Below are 12414 nucleotides of genomic sequence, written 5' to 3' on the forward strand. Positions count from 1 at the left end.
CCTAGATGGCTTGGAGCAGCGAGGATCGTCGAGCGGAGGTTGGTGATTATTTCCGGCTCCGATCATGGTGATTGTGAGGGGTTTTGACCTTTCCCCAGTGGAGAGCCAAAAGGTACTCTAGTGGATTGCTCATGGCTTGTGTGATCCTCATCTTGTGTTGGTTGTGCGGCACCCTATTGAGGGTTTAGCGTGTGAAGCCAATTAGCACGTGAACCTCCAAGTGAGTGAATCGCCACAACGAGGACTAGCTTGCCGTCAAGCAAGTGAACCTCGGTAAAAATCATTGTGTTCATCATTGATTCCGAGGTGATTGGTCTTCATTGTTATTCATCCTTGTGATTGATTGGTTTCTTCATCTACACAGGGGTATAACCTTCTTGATCACTCTCTTTATTTTACCACAAACTAGTTGACAAGCTCTTTAGTGTAGCTAGTTGTGAGAGCTTGCTTGCTTGGTTGGTGTGGCTCTTTAGTTAGCCTTTGAGAGCACACTAACATAGGGCAGTGTCATAGCTTTTGTGTGAATAGACACTATTTAAACTAGAATTATGGTAGGTGGCTTGCATTTTAAGTAGGCTAGCGCAACACTTGGTTTGTCTCATAATTATCTAACTATTTTTGTTAAATGTTGTTGTAGAATTTCTTATTAGGCTATTCACCCCCCTCTAGCCATTAGGACCTTTCACCTCATTAGATGATGCTTATTCTATATGAGGCTATTGTTGCTCTCCTTCATGTGCGACAACGGGTTTTAGGGGATCCTAAAGGATAGGTTCCTCATGTTTATTCATTGTTGCCTTAGGAGAACTAATAACGGGTGCTGTTACAACAGTGTCTTATACTATTGGTACAGCAACAATAGGTAGTATGAAGAATGGCTCCTGAACCATAGGAGTGGGCACGTATACCCGCTTCTCTTCAAAACTAATTTCTTGCGCTACCATGCTCTCCCTGATCATATCATCCTCTAAGAAGACAGCATGTCTTGTTTCTACAAACTTTGTTTGTCTGTTAGGACAATAGAAGTGATAATATTTTGACTTTTTTGGATAGCCAATAAAATGATAATTGACTTTCTTGGAGTCTAGCTTCCCTATGTTTGGGTTAAAGACTTTTGCCTCAGCTGGACAACCCCACATACGTAAATAGTTAAGTGAGGGTTCCTTTTCTTTTCACGACTCATACGGTGTTTTGGGCACCGACTTGCTTGGCACTCGATTAAGAATATGAATGGCGGTTTCTAACGCCTCCATCCATAAACTTATCGGTAGAGTAGAGTAACTTATCATGCTTCTCACCCATCTATTAAGGTACGATTGTGCCTTCAAGCTACTCTATTCTGTTGAGGCTCGTCCGATGTAAAATGCTAGGCAACTATGCCATTTTCCTATAAGAACCTTGCAAAGGGTCCAGGAACTTGGCCATATGGGATGTGTCGACCGTAGTACTCTCCCCCACGGTCGGACCTTACTACCTTAATCTTTAAGTTGTGCTGATTTTCTACTTCAGCCTTGAATATCTTAAATTTATCCAATGCTTCTAATCTTTCCTTAATTGGATAAATATAGCCAAAATGAGAATAGTCATCTATGAATGTTATAAATGGATCATAACCATCTACACTCTTTATAGGAAAACGACCATAGATATCTATGTGAACTATTTCTAAAATTCCTACGCTTTGTTTGGCATCTTTTTTATTTTCTTAACGTATTTTCCTTTTATGCAATCAATGCATTGCTCTAAATCTAAAAATTCTAAAGACGGAAGAATTGATTTCTTAATTAATCGCTCTATTCTTTCCCTCAAAATATGGCTTAAACGACAGTGCCATAATTTTAAAGATACATCATGCACTCTCTTTCGCTTATTTGTTGCATTCATAGACAAGGAAGCATTCTTATTTTCAGTGTTCACATCATTCACATTCTCAGAAAAGTGATAATAAATAAAGCTTGTCATGTCAGAAGGCAAGACTAACACACTTATTATTAATCACAATCCGACATTTGCCATTACCAAAATGACAATCATATCCATCATCATCTAGTCATGAGACACTTATCAAGTTTCTACGCAAAGAGGGTACATAAAGAATATCTGAAAGTTGAAATATAAAACCATCATCTAATTCTAGAGAAAGATCTCATATGGCTTCAACTTCAGCTTTAACTCCATTTGATACTTTAATCCTTCTTTCTCCTCTTTGTAGGGTTCTCCTTATATGGAATCCCTGTAATGAATTTGCAACATCAACAGTTGCACCTAAATCAATCCACCAAATAGATTTTGCATATATAACTTAAATACAAGGATTCATCTATGAATATAATAAAATCCTCACCTCTCTTTAGAAGGCTCTTTAGAAAGTCTGAACAGTCCCTCTGGTAATGTCCATGCTTTTTGCACCATTTACACTGATCCTTTTCAACTTGAGCGTTGTTGTTCTTCTGATGGTGGTCATTCTAAGTGGCTTTCCCTTAAGGTTTGGCATTCTTATTGAAATTCTTCTTTTTATTGTCCTTCACAAGGTTAGTAGAGTCATCTTGTGAGCTTTTTAGCCTCTCCTCTTTTTGAACAAACATTGCAATGAGCTTCTCTATATCCCATTCATCGGGCTACACGTTGTAGTTCACAACAAAAGTTTCATATTCTTTATCCAAGGAAGCGAAAACCAAATGAATAAGAAACTCATCCTTGAGCCATAAATCCATTGGTTTTAGCTTCGAAGCCGTGTTGTTCATCTTTAGTATGTGCTCTTTGATACTGCCACCAGTGTATTTCTTATTGAACAATTTCTTGATCAAAGTACTGGCATAAGCCTTTGAAGAGCCAGTGAACTGACTCTCCACCTTCTTAAGATACTTTATGGCGGTATCATAATCTGGGATAGACCCTTTTATCGCATCTGAAATAGTGGACTTAGCCACCATCAAGCACTTGTGGTGTGAAATGTCCCATTTCTTGCGTTCGAGATCATATTTCATCCGCACTTCTGTATGATCTCACTGCCGAGCAGTGAAATCAGCATCAGTCTCATTATCTTCCCTCATCGGGTCCACTGGCTTAGTAGGACACAGGGAGGTAAGCGCTAGGTCATTTTTAGACAGCGTAAGTGCTAGTTCATACTTCTCACCCTATAGTTGCCCCCTTCAAGTGACAGTACGTGCGAGATAAAAGCCATTGGGTTGAGTCATGAAAAACATCGTCAGAGATAGTGAGAAAATATGACATCATAATTGCATGCTTTAATTTAACGTTGGTCAAAATTAAAATATACAACATTCTTATACACTAATTCTACATCACCGTTAGGCAGAAATAGAATTAATGTATGGAAAAGTTATGAATAAACTTTATAATATTGCTATTATCAACGTTGATAAAAAAATAACAATATTATAATTTACTAACTAAAAATGACTACTCTTCAAATTAAATTCTTCCGGTGGTTCGAATTTAATTAGAAGATAATAAACTTTAACATTATAGCAGAGACATGAAAAAATATTTATCTACTTTTAGAAGCATTTAACTATACTAATCTACTCACTGGAAAAAATTATCCCGTTGGTTCAAATTTTGACAGAGATTGAAGCTGGACAAAATCATCAAAATTTGCTTCTGAAAATGAGTAAAACAATAACTGTGTTCCTATTGTTCATTTGGCCCAGCCCGTTGAAACAGTGCTCGGCCCAGCAGCGAAATACTGTCCGCGCGCTCATGCTCGCGGCCCATCTTCGGCACAACACAGCGCGCGCGCGTTCGCTCCCCCGCGCCCAGGCCACAACCTGGGCCTGGGCCAGGAATTCACGATCCCACTTGGGCCAAATCTAGTCTGATGGTTCTCGGTCGTACAACGTGATCGGACGGTTGTCCGTCGTTCTCAGAGGATACAAAATGGCCCGACGCGGCGCGGATGCCCAAACCCTAATTCATTCGTTCGCTCGCCTTCTCCCTCTCAGCGCCGCGCACAGAGAGGAAAAAGGAGTGAGCAGTGGAGCGGCACCGCCGCCGGTCCCCTCGCCGACGCGCACACTCGCCCTAGGCTGAGTGCGCCACCGTCGAGCGGTCTGGGCAACGGTGCCCTAATCCCCCACACGCGCTGCGGCGAGATTCTCCCTAACCCTAGATCTTACTGGCACCACCACAGGCCTCCTTATCGGAGCACGCGCTCCCCAGTGGGTGAGTGCGGCACCGTCGAGCGGTCCTGTGACGGTGCCCTGGATCAGGGCTCGCGCGGACGGTGGCGGGCACGGCTTGGCTTCTCCCCGCACGTCGACGAGGCGGTGGTAGAGTTCCTTCCCTCACGATGGTGGGATTCTACCCACGTGACGGTGGTGGTGACGCGCAACGGAGAGTCCGGGTAGGTTCTCCCCTCCTTCGTCCTTACTCTAGGGTTAGGGTTTCGGGTTGGAGTTCTATCCGATTTGAATCACCACCTTCTAATTTCTTCTACTCGAATTTCTATCTTGATAAGCTAGATCTACGTCTAGTTAGGCGACTGATACCATTGATAGAATTGACTGGATCATCTATCCATAGATCTAGCATGTATACTGACATTTGGGATAAATAGCGAGTCCTAGAACATGAAGTAGTGAGGGATTTACAGATAGAGTGAGAGAGAGGGGTTGCGGAGATGCAAACCATCGGCCGCCTTCATAGAAGACGAGCTGGCCATAGAGTCGCTTGTCGGTGGCGCGATGAAGCCCGGCGGTGAAGACGCTGCCGCGGTGACGATGGTGCAGAGGTGGTGGTGGCTGGTGGCGGAGCTTCTCGTCGCTGACAACGCCCCCTCTCTTGATCGGCTAGGGTTAGGATGTAGGTGGGGCGCCTGGCGACTCCGGTGAACCTCGTGCCTTGTGCCCCGACCCCCATCTCCCTTTTTATGGCGCTGTGCGATGGGGGTCCACCAACCATGGAGCGGTTGGGCGCCCCGATCAGGGCGCGGATCCAAGGCCCCAATTAACCGTTGTTGGGCCAATTGGTGGAGATCAATCTAACACACCTGACTGTAACAAATTGATTGCTGCCTTAAAATCCTTTGTCTTTGAAGGCAGAGTCGTCAGAGTTGTGACCTCATCTTGGCCAAAAAATTTATCGCTACACATAGCTTCTATAGCCCCTCGCCTGCACCACGATTGCACCATCACCGAAGCATGCGGGAACCAAACCTCCAACAGTGCGCCGGCGAGCGGACAATGACGAGAGAGGCGTCTACAGTGGTGACGATGATAGCGTCGAGGTCCGTGGGAGCGCGACTATGGTCACCAGCAGCTTCCTGTAGGTGAGCAGCTAGGTCGCGGAAGTCGGCTTGGCCCCAGCTACTCTCGAGAGTCGAGACTTGACAGCGGTTGGCGTGCCGATGGGGACTAGCCAGAAGTTGCACTTTGGCATGGCGAGGAGCGTTAAAGATGATGTCAGCCACTAGTCGTGTGAAGTCCTCTCTCCTAGCTTGCTTAATGGCTCGCTCCTTTGCGTATAATGGCCCCGTTCACTTCGCTGAAAAAACCAAAACACTATTCCGACTGATTTGTTGTGAGAAAAACACCGTTCCGACATGAAAAAACAAGCTGAAAAGATAGATTATAAGAGAAGCGAGCAGGGACCAATATAGTTTCACATGGAGACACCACAGCATGGAGGGGCTCTCAGGCTATCTATGCTGCTCCGTTGTTGGTCTTCAAGCATGAGGCCTCTCAGGCGCTATTCGCTGATGGTGCGGATCCGGTGCTCATGGAGCTGGACTTCGGAGGGTTAGAGCTGTACTGGTCGGCCGATGACAAGCAACAGCATGCTCGTGTCTGCCCTAGGTCCCTGGCGAGTGGCAGTCGGTGAATCAAGGAACCCAGGCCAAGCTAGAGAGCCAGCACGCATGGGTCGAGTGAGTGAGTCCGATGATCCTGACCTAATTTTTTTATAATTTGGCCCTTTTTGAAGAAAATTTATGTTTGGCCCTCTGAGAGACTTAAACTCAGTCTTTGGACCCTAGGGGTCGGCGCCAGGAATCATGGCGCCGAGGTAACATGTCTCGGACGCCATAGATCTTGGCGCCGAGGTGCCTGACTGAGCACAGCAAGCCATCCTAGGTGGCGTTTACGTGGTCGACACCTCGGCGCCACAGATCTTGGCGTCGAGCCAAGATCTATGGCGCCGAGCATTGATTCAAAACCCGCAGCCGCAGCTCTCTCTCTCTCTCTCTCTTGTGCGCGCTCTGTCTCTGCCTCTTGCCCCGCCGTCGAACGCAGCTCTCCCTGTCCGCGCCGCCGTCGACCGTGCCTCCTGCGCCGGTAGCAGGCCATTGGCGGCCGTCCGGGCCGTGCGCCCCCTCCCTTTCTCGGCTCATGTGCCCCCGCAGAACCGCCCGCAGCAGGCCGCCGCCGCGCCCCCGTCGTCGTGCGAAGCCCGACCACCCTCGTCGCCCCTTCCCTCCTCCTCATCTCTGTCCGGCGGCAAGGACGGCCCACCACCTCTTGCCGAAGCTCCCACCGGCCGGCTGGACTCCGGGCCCTGCGCCCCCTACCCCTCCGGATACCTGCGCCCCCCTGTCCCTACGGGCCATGCGCGAGCAGGCCATCCAAGTAACTTAGATTAGTTAGTAATTTTTTAGTTAACTTAAATTAGTTAATGTACTTTAGATAATTTAGTTAGTATTTTTTTAGAATATTTAGCAAATTTAGTTAGCAAATTTAATTACATAGGTTGAAAGTTAGATGCTTATTTATTTAGTTATATTATATACTTAGGGATATATGTACTGTAGCTTATTTAGTAAGATTAGATTGCTAGAGACATAATTAGGGGGTTGGTTACCTATTGATTTAGTTAGCTAGTTAGTAAGTGTAGTTACCAAATCTCTTATCTTGTTATAGAGATAGTTAGACAGTTAGATACTTTATTTGTTTAGATCGATAGTTAGGTAATTTAGTTAGCAAATGTAGTTAGATATTATGGTTAGTTATCTTATAATAATATATCCGTAATAACTTGGTTGATGTGCATACCAACTAGATGGACAATGTAGTCATCCTGTATCATGGAGGAAGTGTGGAGGAAAGATGAGTTTGGTAATGTCAGTTTTATTGGAATGCAAAGGGTGCCTGTGATATCTAAAAAAATAAAATCACCTCAAACATTAGGTACTAACGTATTTAGGGTTGCAAAATAGGCGTAATATATACCAAATCAATGCGTAAAAATTGATAAGGAGAGAGAGGATACCTTGCTCGCGAAGATGTATGGATCAAATCCAAGTATATAAGGTTAAATCCGTTGATTCAAGAGATTGGGCGGGGTAGGGAGAGGAAGAAACTGAGGGGGATGAAGAAATGAGAGCAGTGTCGGCAAAGGAAACTTGGTTTTGGATTTTAAATCAATGCTCAACGCTAGAATACATGGCGTCGAGCTCGGTGCCAAGATCTGTGGCGCCGTGCCGGCCTCGTGAACGTCACCTAAGATGGCTTGCTGTGCTCGGCCAGGCACCTTGGCGTCAAGATCTGTGGCGCCGAGACGTGTTACTTAGGCACCATGATTCCTGGCGTCGACCCCAGAATACAAAGATGAGTTTAAGTCTTTCAGGAGGTAAATCGTAATTTTTTTTAAAAAAAAAGGGGCCATGTCCTAAAAAACTAGGACGATCCGATGCCCCGGTTTGCGATCGCAAACGCAGACGGCCCCGTGCAAAGCTTCGATGGGGGTATGTTCACTTGTCTGGCACGGAAAAGGACGATCGTCTGGCACGGCCGGTCTCCGGGCGTACGTATATACATACACTACGTACAGGCTGAGTCGCGTGCAGCTCTGTTCAATACGTACCCAGCTACCGCCTCCCATCGTGTGGTCGTGTATGCATCCGATCCACCATATCCAGCTACGAGATGACAATCGGCCATAAATAGGCACACAGCTTCCGTGCCCCACGGCGAGGAGCAGCACGCGGTCACGTACGCGCAGCACAGCTAGCTGGACGGAGATGCCAAAAGCCCCGGGCGGCGGCGTTTTACGGAACGAAACCCCAGAGCCGCGAGGAGCGCCCGCGAGAAAGCTTTGATCACTCGGGTCCATGTCCATCCATCGCTTTGCGAGAGATGGAAACGGGAGGGTCACCACGCGACTCCTGCTGCCTGTTGTATGTGTGATATGATTCCCCTCCCATTTCCGCACTCTGCATCTGCATCGGCAGATTTCACGCGACGCCGAGCCGAATTATCGTTCGGACGACAGGGGCGTGCACAAGGGAAGGGAAGTGCCGGGGGAGGAGAACAAAGTCGTGTGCCCGCCCGGCCGGTTCCGTTTTGCCTCTCGTCCCGGGGCGAAGAAAGGAAGGAAGGAATCGGCCAATCGGGGACGAAGAGCCGGCACTCCAAGTCAAGTGCAAGGGCCCCGGACGGGACCGGGCACGCGGTTTCCATCGCACCTGGTGCCGGTGCCGGTGGGTGGATACACGGACGGAATGGAATGGCAAAAACGGACGGACGTCGGGGCGCCCCGGGCGAGGCGGCGTCCGTCTGCAGCTGGGCCGCTGTGGCTGGTGCATCAGCAGCAGCGGTCAGCGCATGGCATGGCATCCAAGGAGTGCCGCGCGGAGACGAGACGAGCTGGCGGCGGAACAGGATGTACGCGCACCCGAACCGTGCAACGGAACCGCTTGCTCGCATAGCTGACAGCTCTCGCTTGCTTGTGCACGTTTCCTTCCATCAAAACGTCCAAACAGCTCAGCTCGCCGGAACAGCAGCATGTAGCAACAGACTGTTGACATCACACTCACACATACTATCGCTGTAGCACTGTAGTACAAGTACGCATGACGAACCAATAATAAATCTCCAATATAATATAATATAATATAATATAATATAATATAATATAATATAATAAGCCTCTATATTTGAACACCAGATATGTACGATGGTGACACGATCCTAGTACGTTACCACTCTAGCTAAGCTAGCACTGCTGTGCTGGCTGTCACTGTTGTAGCTCGCCGTTGCTGTTCGTATAATATAATATAATATAATATAATATAATAAGCCTCTATATTTGAACACCAGATATGTACGATGGTGACACGATCCTAGTACGTTACCACTCTAGCTAAGCTAGCACTGCTGTGTTGGCTGTCACTGTTGTAGCTCGCCGTTGCTGTTCTCCAATCATGCATGCGGTCAGTCAGCTTCAAGCATTCCAGCCTCCCAGGCGGCGGCGGCCCTCTCCCCTCCTCAGCATCGTTCCACGCCAGATCACAGACGCCACACTACACAGGTGGCAGCGCCTCCGCCGGGGAGGACGAGACGGGGACGACGGCGACGGCCGCCGGCTCGGCCTGTTGCTTGGTGGCGGTGGCGGCCGCGGCGGTGCCGACGGCGGCGCGGCACATGGGGCAGGTGGAGTGGGCGCGGAGCCAGGCGTCGACGCAGTCGGCGTGGAACGAGTGCGCGCACTTGGGCAGCCGCCGCACCTTCTCCCCGGCCACCACCTGCCCGAGGCACACGGGGCAGTCGAGCGCCGGCGCCGCGGCGTCGTGCGCGAACGTCAGCAGCGCGGCGATCGCGTCCGCGCTCATGCCGTGGTCGCCGTCACCCTCCCCGTTCCCGGGAACGAACAAGGCGCCGCGCTGGCCCCCGCGGCGGCGGCGGCTGCAGAGGTACCAGATGGCGAGGTAGAGGAGGAACGTGAGGATGCCGATGGCGAAGGAGAGGCCCATGAGGAGCAGCCGCGCCCGGGTGCTGTACCGCGAGTTGTCCGACGCGAAGAGCCACGAGTTGGGCGTGCCCATCCCCATTGCTGGCTGTATACCTCCCCGCCCGCGCCCACCAACTCGCGCGAGAGCTGCTGCTGCTGCTCCTGGATGCTTTGCCTCGTCGGCGCCGGAAGCGGCAGCCTGGCCCTGGCTGGCTCTGGCCGCGGACCCGGATTCCACGCCGCTGCTCACCCGCGACTCGGTCGGAGAATGGGCGCGGGTGAATCCGTGGGCGGAGTACGGTGCACGCACGCGCCGGGGGTGGTGTTTCCTTTGCTTGGCGGTGTTGCCCGCGGTGGTGTTTCCTCTGCTTTTGTTTAGTGAGCTGTTGCTGCTGGGGCAAAGGGGCGCCGCGGCAATATATAAAGCCGCGGGCGGGCGAGCGAGGCTTCAAGGACACGGCGCGCGTGGCGGGCGGGGTCCGCTCTGTTTGTTGAATCTGGGTGCCGGGTGCGCGAGCGATGCGCGCGCGCGAGATATTTGAGGAAACGAATCCGACGGGACCCCGCCGAGCCGACCGCGGCCCGCGGCAGAGGAAAGCGGCGCGGTGCGAGCGAGCGCGACGAAAGGAGTCTCACCGGGCCAGGGTCCCCTGCTCTCCTCTACAAGCGACGGACTGCCGCTGAAGTGCGTTGCGATCGTGTGAACTACTGAACCATGAAGCGAAGCGAAGTTTCCTCTCGGTGCTTTACGGGCTGGCCATGTTGAAGTTTTTGCCTGTGGTTCTTCCTGTATATAAAGCGGGATGGTGTGGTGTGACTACACATGCCACCGGTCATTTCCTTTGTTTTCCTCTCTTCATTCACAGTTCACACCGATCCCTTTCCCGTGTTCGCACTAGACATACCGACCGGTCTACCACTCCGACTACGTCACCTGTTGGGTCATTTCACCATTTGTGTGTAACAATCACCTGAGACTTTTTAATTTACTGTGCGTGCGTACGGGTGTTTGTCGTGGCGTTGTGGCAATCATCGAGCTCCCGTTTCTTGGCAGGCGGTGCCTTCCGTTCGCCCGACATCTGGCCTGCGTAGTACGTGACGAGTCTTCACACTCTGTCAGTACTCAGTAGTGCGTCGTCGTCATGCTTAACTCAACTCGAAGACAAACGCATGCTTAACTCAACTCGAAGCCAAACGCAGTTTGCGTGCGTTGCTAGCTGGAGGCTGCCTGGAGGAGCTGGTTCCATTGGTGCTTTCGCTTCTTCTCGTGTGGGAATTGGGCACCGCGGCGTGCATGCGTGCGCTCGTGGCCGCTCGTGCTCATCATGTACTGATGAGTGAGATTTGATCACGGTGTTTCGGCTAACGATCACGATAAGATGGTGGTGGTCACAGCGGTAATTAATCTATGACTGATCAGTGGCCATAAACCAGTGATGAATGATTAGGTGCATTATGAGCGTGTTTGTGTAGTGTGTCTGTGTGTGTGTTATGGTGGGGAAATTCATTGAAGCACTAGCCAGTTCAGGTGGAACTGGACCGGCCGGCCGTCTCAAGTTTCCGGGTGCACAAAGCCAGTCACAGTCAGGCACTACATGCTTTGTGCTTGTTTAGTTCCAAAAAGTTTTTCAAAAAATGCTACAGTAGCCATCACATCGAATCTTGCGATACGTGTATGGAGCATTAAATATAGACAAAAAAAAACTAATTGCACAGTTTGGTTGGAAATTACGAGACGAACGTTTTGAGTCTAATTAGTCTATGATTGAACACTAATTGCCAAATAAAAATAAAAATATTACCGTAGCCAAATTCCCAAAATTCACGAACTAAACACGCACTTCGTCTCTTTTCTTACCAGCCCACAGAATTGGTAAAGTGCAAAGGGCTTGTCAGCCCTTGTTTAGTTCCACCCCAAAATCCAAAAAGTTGCTACAGTACCTGTCACATCGAATGTTTGTGGCCCGTGCATGGAGCATTAAATGTAGACGAAAAGAAAAACTAATTGCACAGTTTGGTGGGAAATTACGAGACGAACGTTTTAAGCCTAATTAGTCAATGTTTGGACACTATTTATCAAATAAAAACGAAGATGCTACAGTAGCCTCAAAATCCAAATTTCGCGAACTAAACAAGGGCTCAGTTGTCACCGGGACCGGGAGATTCTGCTGCCAGTTCACCTGAAAAAGAATCTACTACAAGTTGGCACCGGACCTTTGCAAAAGTGCATATGGAAGGCCTCCATGATCTGTGCTACTGCTAGCGTTGTCACTGTACGAGGCGTGAAATAAACTAAGACCTCATTTAGTTTCTCCCTAAAGTTTACTCCACATCGCATCGAATGTCTGGTTATATGTATAGAGTATTAAATATAGACTAAAAAAATAATTGATTGCACAGTTTGTGACTAATTTACGAGACGAATCTTTTAAGCCTAATTAGCCATAATTCGACAACGTGATGCTACAGTAACACATGTGCTAATGACGGGTTAATTAGACTTAATAAATTTGTCTCTCGGATTACTGACGAATTCTGTAATTTATTTTTTTATTAGTATCCGAACACCCTATACGACACCCATATATAACACCTGATGTGACACTCCAAAACTTATATCCTGGATTTAAACAAGGCCTTATGCATGAAAAAGAGAACAGAAAAAAGAACAAAGAAATGCTCACACAGTACTCCCTCCGTAAAAAAAATAAAATTATCATATTTCAAAAG

The 12414-nt window shown here is 48.7% G+C and overlaps 1 protein-coding gene across 1 annotated transcript; it reads right to left on the minus strand.

Annotated features, from left to right (window-relative positions):
- Positions 1-8834: 8834 nt before the first annotated feature.
- Positions 8835-10057, minus strand: LOC136457460 (RING-H2 finger protein ATL39-like). Its single transcript, XM_066457487.1, has one exon. The coding sequence runs from the start codon at positions 9782-9784 to the stop codon at positions 9257-9259; it is 528 nt and encodes a 175-aa protein (XP_066313584.1). The 5' UTR covers positions 9785-10057; the 3' UTR covers positions 8835-9256.
- Between the last annotated feature and the right edge of the window lie 2357 nt (positions 10058-12414).

The sequence above is a fragment of the Miscanthus floridulus genome, chromosome 6 (assembly GCF_019320115.1).
Source record: "Miscanthus floridulus cultivar M001 chromosome 6, ASM1932011v1, whole genome shotgun sequence".
In the NCBI taxonomy this organism is placed as follows: Eukaryota; Viridiplantae; Streptophyta; class Magnoliopsida; order Poales; family Poaceae; genus Miscanthus; species Miscanthus floridulus.